The sequence below is a fragment of the Cyprinus carpio genome, chromosome B19 (assembly GCF_018340385.1).
Source record: "Cyprinus carpio isolate SPL01 chromosome B19, ASM1834038v1, whole genome shotgun sequence".
Taxonomy (NCBI): domain Eukaryota; kingdom Metazoa; phylum Chordata; class Actinopteri; order Cypriniformes; family Cyprinidae; genus Cyprinus; species Cyprinus carpio.
The window spans coordinates 14,605,441-14,623,745 of record NC_056615.1 but is presented as its reverse complement, the minus strand read 5'-3'; the positions used below and the strand labels follow the sequence as shown (position 1 = coordinate 14,623,745).

The 18,305-nt window shown below is 34.8% G+C and overlaps 1 protein-coding gene across 10 annotated transcripts in view; it reads right to left on the bottom strand.

Annotated features, from left to right (window-relative positions):
* Positions 1–7,585: 7,585 nt before the first annotated feature.
* LOC109103048 (neurabin-1-like) overlaps positions 7,586–18,305 on the bottom strand; it is a 52,141-nt gene continuing 41,421 nt past the window's right edge. For 5 of the 10 annotated variants that reach the window (XM_042744871.1, XM_042744870.1, XM_042744873.1 and 2 more), the window contains exons 12-21: positions 13,863–13,915; positions 13,164–13,248; positions 12,919–12,970; positions 12,219–12,278; positions 11,435–11,483; positions 11,232–11,276; positions 10,133–10,252; positions 9,903–9,926; positions 9,575–9,757; positions 7,586–8,982 (exon numbers count right to left, since the gene is read on the bottom strand). In XM_042744871.1, the coding sequence (XP_042600805.1) occupies positions 8,788–8,982; positions 9,575–9,757; positions 9,903–9,926; positions 10,133–10,252; positions 11,232–11,276; positions 11,435–11,483; positions 12,219–12,278; positions 12,919–12,970; positions 13,164–13,248; positions 13,863–13,915 (866 nt within the window). In that variant the 3' untranslated portion in view covers positions 7,586–8,787. The remainder of the gene's footprint in view (positions 8,983–9,574; positions 9,758–9,902; positions 9,927–10,132; positions 10,253–11,231; positions 11,277–11,434; positions 11,484–12,218; positions 12,279–12,918; positions 12,971–13,163; positions 13,249–13,862; positions 13,916–18,305) is intronic. The other 5 variants (XM_042744875.1, XM_042744877.1, XM_042744876.1 and 2 more) reach the window with 5 other exon arrangements.

The window sequence follows — 18,305 nt, the reverse complement described above, 5'->3', positions numbered from 1 at the left end:
CAAAGGAAATCCAAAATTTACTTTCATCAGAGCACATAACTTTGGACCGGTCTGCAGCAGTCCAGTCCTTTTTGAAGCGAGACGCTTCTGGCGCTGTCTGTTGTTCATGAGTGGGTTGACACAAGGAATGCGACAGCTGAAACCCATGTCTTGCATATGTCTGTGCGTAGTGGTTCTTGAAGCACTGACTCCAGCTGCAGTCCACTCTTTGTGAATCTCCCCTACATTTTGATTGTGTTTTGTTTCATAATCCTCTCCAGGGTGCAGTTATCCCTATTGCTTGTACACTTTTTTCTGCCACATCTTTTCCTTCCCTTCGCCTCTCTATTAATGTGCTTGGACACAGAGCTCTGTGAACAGCCAGCCTCTTTTGCAATGACCTTTTGTGTCTTGCCCTCCTTGTGTAAGGTATCAATGGTCGTCTTTTGGACAACTGTCAAGTCAGCAGTCTTTCCCATGATTGTGTAGCCTACAGAACTAGACTGAGAGACCATTTAAAGGCCTTTGCAGGTGTTTTGAGTTTTTTTAGCTGATTAGAGTGTGGCACCAGGTGTCTTCAATATTGAACCTTTTCACAATATTCTAATTTTCTGAGATACTGAATTTGAGATTTTCCTTAGTTGTCAGTTATAATCATCGAAATTAAAAGAAATAAACATTTAAAATATATCAGTCTGTGTGTAATGAATGAATATAATTTACAAGTTTCACTTTTTGAATGGAATTAGTGAAATCAACTTTTTGATGATATTCTAATTATATGACCAGCACCTGTATTTTTTTTATGAGTATAAAGTTTAAAAGAACAAATATTTGAAGTAGAAATCTTTTGTAATATTATAAATCACCTTTGAACAATTTAATGCATTCTAATAAATATATATATATATATATATATATATATATATATATATATATATATATATATATATATATATATATATATATATATATATATATATATATATATATATATACACACACACACACATATATATATTTAAAAATATGTATTTTGTTTATATAAAAAAATTATTGACCCCAAAATTTTGAATGGGAATTTGATGACTATTATTTAACATAAAAATGTAAATGTGACATACAGTCAAACCAAAAATTATTCAGACACCAGATTTAAATTTTATATATATATTTACTAGTGGGTGCAGGACACTAGGCTATAGTTCATTTATGTAAGTGAGAATAACCAAAATAAAGTAAACTGTGACATATTATACCCAAAGATTCTTTACACAATGAACTACCAGTAAAACTTTGATTATTTTTGATTAGTAATTATTTTGATTACTTTGATTAGTAATTGTTGATTGACCTAAATTAGTATTATTTAACTGTGTACTTAAATTTAACAGCTGAATAATTTTTGGTTGATATAATCCATTACACACCTATCTATCAAAGTCATCTGACATTATCAAGATGTTCTGACACTCTTGAGTTCTTGTGATATTTTATCACCATAAATTATGATAATGTGAGAAATGTTGAAGGTTGGGTGTCTGAATAAATTTCGGTTTGACTGTACGTCACATTCAGTTACACATATACATTCCCAAGCTTTTGAATGATAGTCTAAACCATTTCAAAAGTGGTTAAATGGGTGTCACAATCCAATTGGATGTATTATTTTGAGTTGGTGTTTTACAGTATAGTTTGATGTAATCTCTGTTATGTAGCAGGGGAGCTACACTCTTACTTAAGGACAGGATCTTGGCACAGTTCATCAGTTTATTTCTGGCCTGTAGCCATAAGCACGGAACAAAATGATCCGTCTTTTCTTTTGCACGTCTCTCCTAACAGCACTTGATCTGGTAGCTGTGACTGGTAGCCCCGCACCCCTAGGAAAATAGTGCTATTTTAAGAACCGTAACCACACCGCCTGACCTGTCAGTCATTCACACAATGTACCTTTTAAAACTAAACTTAACTCTCTAATTTCCATAAGAACTAACAAACACAGTGATTTTCCTCTACATTGTGGACTTGAATATTAGATTATCACTTTAATGTGCTTAAAATATAATTTAATCTCATGCAACGCGAAATAAAAGTCGGTCTGTAGCATTACAGGGTCAGAGGTTGATTTGTTGGTGGCTGTTTCTCTGTTGTATCTCTTCTGTGGAGGATAATTGGAAACAGGCTGTCTTCTGGGAGGAAGAATCATTGCTTCCAGGTGATATTGTGTGGGGTACAGAGAGAGATAGGAAGAACAGATACAGTACTATCCTAAACTCACATACGACTCAGTAATTACAGAACTCATTAAAGGAGATGGCAGCCTTAAATTAGTGCCGACTAGAATGAAAAGAGCACATCCACTCTTTAAAAATACTTTACCAAGTGCTGAGGCCAATGATTTTGATACAGTGCTTCTGTATCTCATAGGTTGAAAGGACAAACACAGAACCTCTAATATCACTGAAAAAAAAAGGAATTTATATAAGCAGATTTTTTTGTATGTATCCATGTCTCCTGTGTGCTTGTTTATTAAATATTATAGATTATAGAGCTAACTAGTAGCTACATAAAAACATGTTCAGTGAGTACTGAAACACATTTGTCAAAAATGACCTTTAAAACCTTCTTTATAGCTTAAACTAATAAGAGGTTCCATGACTATTGTGTCTGCTGTCATTAATCAGGGTTAAACCCTGATAAGCACTTCAGTTTTTCCTCTGACAAAAAGACTAATGGCTTAGACATCTCATCCTATTCAGCTGTTATCTGTAATGTGCTGTTGGCATACTCCCTGATATTATCCTCTTACGCTAAATATGGCTTTCCTCCTCAAAAAATGATCTACAGTCTTAGCCGACAAGCTTAAGACCCGAGTTTGATTATATAGAGCAGATCTTGAAAGTCTTTAATTAAATGCATGGAGTGGAAAGACCAATAACTTTTGAATGTATAATATTTAGAAGTACTATTTGGAATATATTAAATATTATTAGCATTAAAATCAAATTATTCACTATTTATATATTAAATATTTATTTTTAATAATAAACATTAAAATTAAACACATCAGCCATCTAATTGTTCCGTGGAAAAGGTATTTTGGAAACAAAAAGTAAACAAGTTTGGAGCGTTGTTTACATTGTAACAAAATTTGAATTTTAAGAAACAGTCATACAGATATAATGGAGAAACAATGTCAGTATATGATTCCTACAGGCTCCAGAAGCAAGTATTTCTTCACTGATGAAGGAAGAAGGAGATGCTGGACACCCAGCTCACACCGATTCGACATTGCAGCTCATATTGCACATCTGGCCAGATGCTGTAGAGTGCGTGGATCGTTAGTACAGACAGCAAACAAAGAATTATAGAAATTCCTGTACCTCTAAATGAAGACTTCTCCCATGAATGCCGTTTTTGCTAAGTCTCTTTCTTATTGTTGAATCATGAACACTGACCTTAATTGAGGCAAGTGAGGCCTGCAGTTCTTTAGATGTTGTTCTGGGTTCTTTTATGACTCATCTGTTTCTAATTTCTTTAGATCGTGGCATGATGTGTTGCTCTTTAAGCATGCTTCACTTTGTCAGACAGATTCTATTTTAGTGATTTCTTGATTCAACAGGTCTGGCAGTAATCAGGCCTGAGTGTGAGTGTCTTCTAAAATAATGTGGTTAATCACAGCTCTTTCATGATTTAACAGGAGGGGGCGATTCATTTTTCACGTAGGGCCAGGTAGGTTTGGATAGCTTTTTCCCCTTAATATATGAAATCATCATTTAAAAATGGCATTTTGTATTTACTTTCATTATTTTTGTGTAATATTGAAATATGATAGGTGATCTGAATTTTTTAAGTGTAACAAATATGCAAAAAATAAAAAAATCGAAAACTGCAAGAGGTTAAAAAAAATTCATGGCACTGTATATATATATATATATATATATATATATATATATATATATATATATATATATATATATATATATATATATATATATATAAATAAATTTGTTTATATTTAAGGTGTAACTGGTTGTAGTGTTGTTGTTGTTAACTAAAACTTTTAAAACTAATTTTTGGTAATTGAAATTAAAGCTGAAATATAAAGTATAAATATTAGATGAAAAACATAAGAAGATAAAAGAAATTAAAAAATGTTGCCTTGGAAACTAACTTAAATAAGCTGAAGTACTACAATTATAAGTAAAACTGAAATAAAATTAAAGCTACACAAAAATATTTCTAAAAAATAATAAAAATGTCAAAATGACATAAAATTAATAAAACTTTAATTAAAATTACAATGAAGACTGAAAATATAAAAAAAATATATAAAAGCTAAATGATAGTGTTAATACGCTGTAAATATATAGTAGTCTACATAATACTACAATGGTAATATTATAACACTAAAATAACATAACTGCTGCCGATGTATTTTACAATTTTTCCATTTAGATTTTTTTAAGCACCTATCTCAGTAGATAAATGTTGTTTTCGTATGCTGTTAACATATTTCTTATTTAAGTAGGACATTTTAACCCTAACCCTACAGCAGTTAATATCCTTAAAAAAGCAGCTTGCTAATTGTATGCTGGGGGTATTGGGGGCAGGGCATTCTCATTCTATAGAACATCTGATTAGACCAAAATCTGTGCAGTACACGATGAGTCATACATGGCCTAAAAGCCACAAAACTCCTGAATTTTTATTTCGGGGTTGAGTGACAAATTTATTCACAGCACGAAAAGTCTCATTTGAGGTCATAAAAATCACTTGTATAGTTATGCAACTGAACAAATAGTTTAATCGGAAATTATAGTGTATATCACACTGCTGATATCAAGTGCCCTTACTGTGCGTTCTTCAGTCAAAGTGATTCAAAATCATAGACGACGTTTAATGTTATTGGCAGTCTAGCTCCTCCCTGTGGCTGGATTACTAACTGCAGTCATACAGCACCATGATTTCTCTGGTAAATAGTTACTGTTGTGTCGTCAACGTGAATGACCTTGCTTATAAGAGGCAAGGATCATATCGCGGTCCTCCACGTCTAACACAGTGTCTGTGTCAATGCTGGTGGTGCGAAGTTTTTTTGCAACCTCAACTGCATCGTTAAAATCATGAGCGCTTCTAGAAAGCTTCTAGAATTAATAGACTGTGAGGGGAAGAGGTCAGAGCCTACTTTGGACCAAACAAGCTTTAAAAGTTAACAATGCATTTAAGAAATATTATAAATATTAAGTATAAAGACGCCATATTAATGTATTATATGTTATAGTATTTTGGGCGAACCCATTACCAATGGCAAAAGTGCAACAATCATACCTTGGTATTGCCTTTTTGGAGGCTATCTTGTAAAAGAATGTGACAGATAACAAGACATTGCATTGCAAACAGGTGAAATACAGCCATTAAGTTGCATTTTCCAAAATGAACACACCAATAAATCTGAAATAAAACATTCAGGTCATTAAGTAGCACAACCCTTTTCAGATGTGCTAACAATAAAAGTTTCTCAAGTAATAAATCAAAAATATTGAAGGACTCTCAAATAATAAATCAAAACAAGAGGGATTTCTTCAGGATTGTGTAATAAGAATATTTGCAAATGCAAACTGGAAGAAAATGCAGTGGAGATAATGGGGCTTCAGAAGTAAAATCTGAACTTAGAAATAGTTATTTAAAACAATTTAGACCTAATTTGCGATATTTTTTGACTAATTAAACATCATGGCAACTGAGTTTTACGTTTTGACAAATTTGTACAGTCTTCTTTGTGAGTTTTTGTATGATGTGCTTACGGTCTACTGAGGGTTAGGTTTAGGGGTGTTTAGTTTTTCTTTTTTTACTTTTCCACAACAAATTGTAAAACGTAAAAAAGTCCAAAATGTTTAAAACCTCCACATTTGAATCCACAAATTGCTTGCACATGAACAACTCGAGACCGGCTTGGAATGATCTTTCATTGTGTTTCTCTGACCAAATATGTCATTTGAAGTGTATTTACAGTCCAACATGACAAACTTTCACAAGGCTTTTAATTTTTCATGAACAAAAATAAAGGACAGAATTTAGTAGTTTTGGAAAGAATGGGTATGGCACATCGAGGTCCCTCATGCGGGTATGACGAATGAAAATACACAGGTTAATGCTCTTTTCTCAGGCTTTGCGTACAGTTCCTCTATATCCCCTGACTGACTCTGCCATACAGTGAAAACAACAAATAACCCATGAAAGAGAAGCACATTTCTGCCCTCAGATCCGTACGTGATTATCCCTGCACGCAGACACATTCAAACAGACAGACCCGGTCTTCGGTCTCCTCATGGAATTGATAAAAAACGCCGGGGTTAAAAGCTATTGCTTAACTTTCACATACAAAAGTCAGTATATCATAAACGGGTAGGCAGGTTAGATTTGGATCTAGAGCAGGATATTTTTTCAGGTGATTCATTGCAGAGGGCTAGAAAGGTTTTCATAATGTTAAGACAAGCGTCTTTTTACAATTACAATAATAAAGATATGTTCACAAGAGCATGGTGAGTTAATGAACAAACACCTAATTCTCCACTTTTTGATTACAATTAAGTTTTTTGCTTCATAAATAATGTGAACTGATTTACAAACATTTCTTTGATTGAGAAAACAATAAATAGGCTATGAAAGGCTTAAAATTATTAGAGATAAATAATTCAGTTATTAACAATAATATAATCTTAAATGGAGTCACATTTGAGTGCTTGTAATAAATCCACAGGATCATGAGGCACTGCCTGATGTCCTCGGTACAGTGCCCAAGTACCACTGAAGCTGCCTCCATGTTGCTATGGAAATAATCAGTAATGCAAATGTAAACATGAACGATATGTATCATCCTGTATGAGAAAACAGCATGTTTACAAGAATGCAGAATTGAGAAAAATATGATACGGACTGATAAGACTGGGCAGTGAATAGAATGTGGGTTAAACAGGGTTAATATGACTCATCAAAGTGGATTCTAAAATGCAAAACAATGTCTGTAGGCTACTGTGTTTTGTATACTTACAATTGATACATATGGGAAATGTGTTGCATAAATTTAAAAATAAAACCCAGGATAAACCGTTAGAGGTGATACTGATTACTCTATGCAGTAAATTACATTACAAAAGACTATGTTACGGTGCTCTCTTTGTGAATCTGAAAAATAACAGAAAAAACAACAACAACACTCGGATCAAACTGAATAAAATCTAGCCTGATAAAATAACACACTACTCTTTAAAAGTTTGGGGTCAGTAAGACTTTTTTTTTTTAAAGAAGTCTCTTATGCTGTATTTATTTTACTAAAAATTTAGTAATAACAATACTTTTGTTAAATACTATTACGATTTAAAATAAATTCTATTTTAAAACAATAATATAATTTATTGCTGTGATGGCAAAGCTGAATTTTCAGCATCATTACTCCAGTCTTCAGTGTCACATGATCTTTCAGAAATCATTCTAATATGCTGATTTGCTGGTCAAGAAACAATTAATATTATCAATACTGAAAACAGTTGTGCAGTTGTGTTTTCCTGCAAAATGTTATACATTTTGAGCTCTTTGATGAATAAAAAGTTCCAAAGAACAGCATGTATTTGAAATAGAAATGCTATTGATCAATTTAATGGATCCTTGCTGAAACACATTCATTTTAACAAAAGGGCCTACTGACCCCAAACTTTTGACTGGTAGTGTACTGTACATAGATAGGTCTGTTTTAAGTGCACATTCGTCATCTGCTTTACAACATTTGGATGCCGAGGTGCATTTACACAATCGGTGTGATCCAGATTGTAACCTCAAACCGTAGAAATAAAATAAAAATCTAAACAGCACTTCAAAAGGCAGCACTTGGGTCTAACTGAGAATCTAGCTCAGGGCGATGGAGAGGGCTAGAAGCAGGTAGCTGTGAAATAGAAGCAGCAGTGGGTCTTTTTTTCTTGCTTTTTTTCTTTTAGAGTACAGGTCCTGCATCTTTAGAGAAGAGTTTAAAATGGCAGACTCCTGAAATTGTATAGTATCCCATTGCTACCATTTTTCTTCCAAAGATCATTAGGAGGATTCAAGCTCGGAGAAGAACATACACATCAGTTGTATTCATCTTGAATACTGGCAGGTCGATGAAGGAGATCCAAACAGGAGGTTCAAAGTATACAGTGAAATATCCACAATGAGGGTCCGTGATATCTCATTACCTGGAATGGCTTTCTTCTCACAGTAAGGTTTGTGTTTGCCAGTGAATCCGACTGTAGTGGTTCTTGTGAGCAGCACTCAAACTCTTTGAGGTGAAGAGACACTCGAAAGCAACACTGTCCATCTCTCTGACCTGTGCTTTGTCAAAGCCGTCGTATTAAAAACTTTCCACGTTCCAAATTATGGCACGTTAGACATATTCATATATATGCTTTCTGAATATGTACAATGTCTCAACGTCTAAAGTTGCTTGTAATGCAGAGTTGTTAACTGTCATAGATGAGTTATGAGCTGATATGCTCTGGTTCAATATATACATATTCTCAATATGCAAATAAATAGATATTAATCAGACATAAAACACAGAAAACCAAAAAAGCAGTGATCATTCTGCTAAAACGAGCAAAGAAACCTGAATATTGTTCAGTAAAAATAACAAAATCCATATTTGGAAATTTTGGTTTCAATTCATCCAATGGCAGCTCAATAGCAATAAGCCCCTTTTGAAATGAACTTTCAGTTCTGTGAAATGCTGAACTCATCTGTACTCATAATGGTGATATAGTAGTGAGGTGAGTGGTGTCATTCAGTAGCGCCCTCTCCTGGTCCGGAGGAGTTGCTATTTTTCCGGACCTGTTTCTGAACCTGCTCCAGTTCCTTGTTGCGCTGTTTCTCCATTTTCTCTCTGTTTCTTCGAGCTTTTTCCATCAACACCTTCAGATCCTTCAGCTTTTTCTTAATCAGAGCCCGATCCTGAGAGGACTCTACACCCAGAGCCTGCCAAAAACATACACGGACACACTTACAGGATGTTCAGATGGGTCCTAAGAAACTATGCGAATCTCTAAAGACAACTTTGTCATTGCAGGGAAAGCAGATGGGACATGAATTATTCTTGCAATTTTAGCATATGGCAGGGGAAGCAGTCATTTTGATGGATAAAACAACACCTAACCATCTATTACAAACATTTAATGCTTAAAAAAGATTTAATTTTCTTGTATAAAATGGACTTTGTTATTGAAAATAAATGAATATACATAAAAATAAATCAAATGTATTAAAGTTAATCAAAACTTTTTTTTGTTGTAAATGTAAATATAAAAAAAACATAAATACAGATAATTTTAAATCTTGTGTACATAGTATATTAAATAAGTAAATAATGCATTAAACTAGCTAATTTATTAGTGCAATATACAAATAATGTATGACTCTAAATGTGCAAAAATAAAGTTAAAGATGTTGATCTGTTAATCATTGAAAATGTATATTTTTGCCATCTTATATTCGTCATTTGCTTGGTTTTCACCATACACAATAGAAAAAAATAGACAGACTAAATTATCCCAACAAATCTGTTCCTCACCTTGAGTGATGCGCTGTCCAGCTTGAGTAGCTGCTCTCCATCCACATTCTTGGCAGTAAAAAGAGAGACATACTGTTCCAGGTTCAGACCCATGAGCCAGCAGGACACCTGTTGACATGTCCATTCAGTCACGCTGCGGTTCTGCCACTGGTACGGCTTCGGAGGAGGACCGTCATCTAGAATCTGACACACACACACTCATTTATGTTGACTGGCATCTATGAATTTTACATGCATTTCAAGAAATCAAAGTTAATATGTTTTGAAAAAACAAATGGAACCTGGGAAAAAATCATTCTGGGATTCAAACATTAAAACAAAGTCTCACCTCATCTTCAATCATATCCACACTCTAATAAACGCAGCGTAAAGGACAAGAACAACCCTTACTGAATCAGAAAAAGCTGATCTTTCCAGGCAAAACAAGTGATGCTTTAGATACAGTTCACTTAAAGAAAGTCATACAGGTTTGAAACAACATAAGGGTTCAGTAAATCTTGACAGAATTTTCATTTTTGGATCTTTAAACAGAATTCAGTTAGTAAGTACAAACAATACCTCATCTGAGGAGAGCATTAGTGTATGCGACCGGCTGGACATCTTAGCATCGGTCAGCAGGCCACTGATCTCTGTGGAGCTGGTGCTGCTGAGGCTGAGGTCATCAGTGACAGCAGGACCCTGGAAGAGAGACAGAGAGAAATACAACTGTAAGACAACTGTTATCTGATTGACACATTTACCCGTGTATCATTTTGATTTGATTGAATTGTTTCTCCATTACTTGAGAGATAATCATTTATTCCTTGATTCTGATTGTTTTATTGACTATGACAAAGAATTATCAGTGTAATTACTGTTGATTGACAGTTAAGGCAATTAAGTCTCTTTAAGATTAACAAGACAAAAGGAGACATGCACACCCCGACAAAATGCTTTGTGTATGCTGATACTGTCACTCATATGATAATCGTGATAATTTGTCACAGAGTAAATTCATTTGCATTTTCAAATGAATGCATTTAGGGAAAGTCTTTCAACATGATGTGTAATCAACTAACATGATGCATTTGATTATGTTTCTGGTCAGATGTTCTGAACACAAGGACACAGATTGAAGAATCAAATGGCATTATGTTCACTGGTCGTTTTTCTCTGTAAAATATTGCTGAAAAGCTTTGAGTTTCTCAACGTCAAACATTTTTTTGTCCCTGTAGAGACTATCCACACATGTTTACCAGTCTGGTTGTCTCCAACACCTCAAAGTCTGAGAGAGAGATTCTGAACTGAATATAAAAATACTCTGAATATTTAGGGCTGTTTGCTGGCACAAAAGTGATTCATTCAAAGCTAACTGAACGCCTTGACTCAGCACGGGGAGCAGGCCACAGTTTTTGTCCTTCAAACTTAATACAAGATTTCATTGATTCCAGAAACACAGCCTGAGCAAGGTCACATTTTGTGATGTTCCTCTATTATAAGAATATGAAAACATTAAAGAGTATGAGAGTCAGAATGCATGCAGCTGAGGGAAATTTCCCAATACTTAATAATTTAGCAACAATAAAACAGTAGTGCGCCACTACTGTGTTTCTACAGCTAAAATCAGAGAAACATCCGATTAGTCTTGGATCTGAACAAACATGACTTGATACAGTACCACAGAATATGAATAGGAGAAGAAGCGTGGCCAGGAAAAAGATTTCTGTTCAATGGAAATGCAACACACCAGAGGGAGGTTATATCACTAAACAGACAGGCAGGCATTTATATTTTAAACAACTGATTGCAATTTCTTTTAAACTAGCTATCTAGATATATACTGTATTTACTGTATATATACGCCTGTGTGACTTTTCTCACCTTGCTCTTGCATATTTCAGGACTGTTCTCTGCTGAAGGTCCTGTGGAGCTAAAGATAAGGGACTGGTTATTCAAGCATACATAATGACTGAATGACTGGTACATGGTACAGAAGCTGACGAGAGCTGAGACAGATCATACTCACAGATGAGAGCTGCATTTATTTCACTGCTTTACAGACTTAAGGTTCAGCCTTAATTTTTTATTTTATTTGCATTGTTAAAAGTCTGCTGTAATTCACGGGAATTATAATATTGGAATAGTCTATTGAATCCGGGGACTGTGACGCTGTGGGACACCGGTCAGTCATCTGTTTATTCCCGGTGGAAATAAAACCTTTATTTGGCCTTGCATCTGCTAAACAATTCTCTTTAATCATCGATTAAGCAATTCTTTGAATCATTGAAGATTCATTTGAATGCAAAATGTGTATGTCCTGCAGTCTGGCACATCTTAGATGTCCAGCCAAGTCCATATTAATTAGGTGTGTAAGATCAAGAAAAATAAAACCAGAAGAAAGGTTTGTACATTAAATCCAAGGACAAATCCAAGCTAAAAAAATTTTTTTTTTTAACTAGTGTGGAAGCTCTTTTGCAATTTTATTGCAGTCCTGGAGATCTCAATTTTAAGGCACAGCTAGGCACATACTTTACAATTCATGAGACTTAGGTTACAATGCCAGTATCCTGACATTGCTATGAAAAGGATCTCAAAAATCCTGGTATTTCATTTGTAGGTAGTCTGAACGTAACCACTTATATTAGATATGTGGTTCTTTATTTACCTTTTACCAGGAGATCCTTTTGGATCCTGCTCTTTCCCTTTCCCTTTCCTCAGAGAAGATCTGAAAGTATTACCAGACTCTTGTTACAATTTGGGATAAGAGAATTCCCATCAGTAATACACACAGTTTCTTTTATTGAATCTACACTACCAGTTTGGTGTCAATATTTATTTATTTATTTATTTTTAAATACTTTTGTTCAGCAAGGATGCATTAAACTGATCTATAATTGTCAATAATAACATTTAGAATGTTACCAAATATTTCCATTTTTAAGTAAATGCTGTTCTTTTACACTTTCTATTAATCAAAGAATCTTGAAACATCAGAAAATTACTCACAAATATTAAGCAGCACAACTGTTTTCAATAATTACATGATTGTTTTTTGGAACAAATCAGCATATTCGATTGATTTGTGAAGGATCATGTGAAACTGAAGACTGTAGTAATGACTTCTGAATATTCAGCTTTGCCATCAAAGGAAATTTATGTATCTGTATTTTTGTATTTTTGATCACATAAATGCAGTGTTGGTAAGCATAAGTGACCTAACATTAAACATTACTTTTGAACAGCAGTTTACATTGAAAGACAGAAGGTTTGTGTCTTTCGCATTCATTCTGATAATTACATAAAGCTATACTGTACTTTTTTACATCATCATCACAAATGTAAATGTAGAACTGGCCCCATCTTACCCCAAGTCTAGAAGTTTTTTGCCAGATTTATCATCATGACTTGCTGAAGAGCCTGTAGAAAAACCAGGCAGAGGCAAATAGCAACATTTACTGTATAAAGGCCATATCAATTACTTCAAGTGTTCCTCTTGTTACGTTATCTTTTCTTTTGGGACTTTTCCTCATTGTGTCTCTCAGGCTTTAAGCATAATTCATTAAGCCTGTAATTGAGCCCTAATCAGGTATTAATGGTTTGGTGCATCTACCTTCATTATCAGGTCCCTGAGGCTGCGGGTGCCTGAGCCTGGCCTCTGTGACACCAGCCATCCTGGAGGACTGAGGCCCAGAGCCCTACAGACAGCAACAGAAAGAAAGAGAGGTGTTAAACATCCAAAAAGAATGCTCTTTGCAACAATAAGAGGTTCCCTGTCTGTTTTTGCTGACCCAACAGTACTTCCTTCTGTTTCTTTGCAGAGACGTACTGTATTATGGTTATTACAGACACTTACAAAAGTTAGACACAGTGTGGCTTAGGATTCTGAGAGAGGAAACAATGTAAAATATGAAATAAAAATATGCTATAAAAAATATGCTAAATAGGTAAAAACAGACCCTCAGGCAACAATAATTTTTAACTTGATCCTGCTGTAAAAGAACAACAATATGTACAATTACACTTTCTAGCTTTTCTCCTGTTTTGTGATCCTATTCCACCAAAGAACCACTGTTGGAAAAGAAAACTAACTCAAAAAAGAAAAGTTACAACTGTGACCATTCATACATCATAAATGCATTTAATGTTAATGGAATATTTTGTAACCATAGAAAGCTGACATATTTTACACATTCTCGTGAATTAAGCATGAGATTAGAATTGGCTTTCATTCTTTATCAGTGCATCTGGCTTAAATGCCCTGAGTCTGAATAATGAGAAGTGTTTTAGTGCGTGTGAAAGTGAGTCTTACCCTCTCATTTCTCTCAGGGTGAGTTCCACTGGTTCCTGTCAGCTCATCCAGTTCTAGCACACAAAACAGATCCGTACAGTTACATAACATAATATACACAGACTGCAAAACAGCAACACATTTATTATATGCAGTGGTGACCAAAATGATTAGAACACTAGTGTTTTCAGCAGTTAAAAAATGGTTTCAAGTCAGTTATCTCTATCTTTAGCTGTAGCTTTTGTGTGAGTAGGAAATATCAGTTTACATTTCCAAACACTCATTTTGCCATTAATTGTAATAATCCAGTGAGATTTTTGTTTGCACAAGGAGTCTGACAACAACCAGTGCTCCATAGAGATCTAATCTCATCATCATGGAGTCTGTCTGGAATGACAAGAAGAAACTGAGACAGACTAAATCCAGAAGAAATGAAGAACCTACCTTCCGAAAGTAGATTTTTATGCATTTAGGAATCTTTAAGATTACTTAAAAAAGAACAGCAATGCATTTTATGGATGACCGTTTCGTAAACCTATGTGAGGAGGTAATTCAGACTTTGCTACGACAATCTGGCGCATCTGAATCAGCTACTGCAAGTATGTTTTGTTATTAGTTTAAGTATTTGCTATTGACTGCTCAAATGCGGAGTTTTGCCGTCGTGTGTGTGTGTATGTGTGTGTGTGCGGGTGTATGTGTGTGTGTGAGTGAGATAGATAGAGAGAGAGAGAGAGAGAGAGAGAGAGAGAGAGAGAGAGACAGGGTCACATCACAGAGTAAGCTGTGTTAACCGTCAGTGGCTTGTGTACTGCAAACACATAGGAGCTTCATCACTGTGTCTGTCACAACTCTGTTCCTCTTTCAGGCTTGAACTGATGGTAAAACTAAGGACATTATTAACTGTATTTACATTTATTTTGAAAGATGAAGCTCGTGATTATGGAAAGGGGCATTACATTTCCGACAATTGCTTGCGGTGTTCAGCCAATCACAATGCACTGGGTCAGTTGGCCAATCAGAGCAGACTGCTCTTGTCGGAAGGAGGGACTTTGTAGAAAACTATGTGTTTGACCAAGGCGGGGCATAGAGGACCTACAATAATGTACAATATTTGAAAAATAATGTGTTTTATGAAAACATGTCAACATATTCTTTAACACCAAATACACAAAATATTGATCTTTAAAAAAAGCATTGTATGACCCCTATTTTACTAGTATTTTTAATCAAATAAATGCAGCCTTAGTGAGCATAAGAGACTTCAAAAACATTAACAAATTTTGCTGACCTTAAACCATGTTTTGCACTAAACACAGTGTAAACACAGTGCAGTTTAGGAAAAGTATTTGAATTTTTCTAATAATTCATAATGTCTTTAGCAAACCTGGAGCCCAAAGAATGAAAACCACTCACATAACAGCTTTAACATAAGAAAATTTGCCTTCTGGCCCAGTCGGAGCTCTGACCTCAACCCGACTAAGACCTCAAGAGAGCGCTGCACACCAGACATCCCAAGAACTGTAGCTATACTGAAAGAGAAATGGGACAAAATTCCTCCTGACCATAGTGCGGGCCTGATCTGCAATTATGGGAATAGTTTGGTGGAGGTTTAGGGTGGGACAACCACCACTTTTTCCAACATTCTTTTTTCATCCGATACTGTGAATATTTACATAGTGTGTTCAATACATACGTACATGAAATCATATCATCGTTTGTGTGTCTAAGCAAATGGTTTTTGTCTGTTGTTCTGATTTTGTCTAAGATCAAATAAAATTTTATGACCAAATTCACATACTTTACACCAGGGGTAGGCAAACTTTTTGACTCAAGGGCATCAACTGACACTCACTTACTACTGTACTGAATGTATACTACATGGTAGTTCTATTCTTGTACCATTTCTACCTTTTTTTATGAGCACTTTATGACACACAGATAAGTTGCATTGATGTACAAGTTTTTTTTTAAACATTTTATTTATACGTTTACAAACATTAGAAACATGTATATTCCCCACACTCCACAAAAACGCCCTGTAAATTTACCCCTTACAATAATGAAAAATAGTAATTATTGTTGTACAGTGTGACAAAAATTACGCTGTATCCCTTCTAACCTTAACCGTTATATACCGCACTACAGGCTATTGGATTTTACTGATATTGCATCAAATTAGTTATTTTGGAACAACTGCCTCACAGGCTGCATGAAAATGCCCATAGTTTGCCCACCTCTGCAGATTTGTATCATTTTTAAAAATCCCTGGTGGGCTGTCACAGGAGTGATAGCAGGCCATAGTTTGGACACCCCTGCTTTACACATTTTCCTGCAACTAAAGTTCTCACTGCTCATGGATAGGAGAAAGTATTTTAACACAGACAAATTGCTTTAATTGCAAAAACTGACAGTAATCCACTATGAAATATCAGGTACTTTGGCTGATGAAAACATATAATCCTACAAAAGACTTCTGGCTAGTTTGTTTATATGACACAATGTCCTGTAGGGCCATATGCTATTTATGGATATTTGAAATTAAATGGGCTCTTGTTGGAAACAGGGCTGAGAGGTTTCCTGCAGAAGAGGCTTTCAGTGAACTGAGGCCATGCCTGCGGCAGCACTTCCTCATAATCTGCCTCATTCAGTCACAATGCATCCAATCAGTTTCCAGCGCTGTCCACTCTTATCACAGTGATCATAGCGGATTCAGAACAGGCAGATTTGAAGGGCCAGTGCACCCATTACTATTGAGTGTGTGAGGTGTGAAGCATCAAGCGCCTGAGAAGAATGATGCTGCTTTAATTTCATTAACAAACCTCAGTTGTATGCAGCTGCAAGATCAGAGTTCAAAATGAGAGAGGGTGTAGGGGCATTGGTGCAGAATGGAGTTTATAACAGAGAGATACTGTTACATAACAAGCAGAAAGTGCTCGCCATATTTAATTTGACACAAGTGAGGCTATGAGGAAAATATATTTTTTTTTGAATATGTCGCACTGTTGAGTCCCAGGATATTGTTTGTTCAGCTGTCAATGTATTGAAAATATAGTATAAATGATTTTTATGTTAATTGTTATTATTATCTAATTGTTTTTTTAATGATCATTATGATTATTATTACTACTAATAATATATTTATTAATTTTTTGTTATTTAAAAAAAAAAATTATAATAATAAAAATTACTTTTATTATTAGCTCATCAACATGCATAATCCAATAATTTTTAAATATGAAAAATCTACATATTTTTTAATTTCTGTTATTTTTATTACTCTCTCTCTCTCTCTATACCGGTATATATATATATATATATATATATATTAGTATTTAAAATTATTGTATTATGCATGATGATAATAATGAGAATACTGTATATGATTCACATTATTATCATTACTATGCATAATACAATTACTTTTAAACAACATTAAAAAAATAATAATAAATTGTTACACTACATGTAAATTTCCCCAAGATATTTAATGTTAACAACTGCTATTCAGTTCCCTTTTTCAGAGGGAAAATATGTCAAATCCAATTTATAAAACACGTCCAATATTCCATGACGTTTAGTTAAAGGGTTAGTTCAGCCAAAAATGAAAATTATTTCATTAATGACTCACCCTCATGTCGTTCCAAACCCGTAAGACCTCCATTCGTCTTCGGAACACAGTTTAAGATATTTTAGATTTAGTCCGAGAGCTTTCTGACCCTCCATTGAGAATGTATGTACGGTATACTGTAGACGTCCAGAAAGGTAATAAAAACATCATCAAAGTAGTCCATGTGACATCAGAGGGTCCGTTAGAATTTATTGAAGCATCGAAAATACATTTTTCTCCAAAAATAACAAAAATTACGACTTTATTAAGCATTTTCTTCTCTTCCGGGTCTGTTGTGAACGCGACTGCAGTGACGCCGCTGACGTACGACGCTGCTGACGTGTCATCTTTATTGGGCGCACCAGAGAACACGTGAGCAGCGTCGTACGTCAACAGTCACAGCAGTCGCGTTCACAACAGACCCGGAAGAGAAGAAAATGCTTAATAAAGTCATAATTTTTGTTATTGTTGGAGCAAAATATATTTTCGATGCTTCAATAAATTCTAACGGACCCTCTGATGTCACATGGACCACTTTGATGATGTTTTTATTACCTTTCTGGACGTGGACAGTATAGCGTACATACATTCTCAATGGAGGGACAGAAAGCTCTCGGACTAAATCTAAAATATCTTATACTGTGTTCCGAAGATGAACGGAGGTCTTACGGGTTTGGAACGACATGAGGGTGAGTCATTAATGACATAATTTTCATTTTTGGCTGAACTAACCCTTTAACTAAACGTCATGGAATATTGGGTGTGTTTTATAAATTGGATTTGACATATTTTCCCTCTGTAGTAGCTGAAATCCATATTCTTTCCTACTATCTTTCTGATAAGCACACCTTTAATTG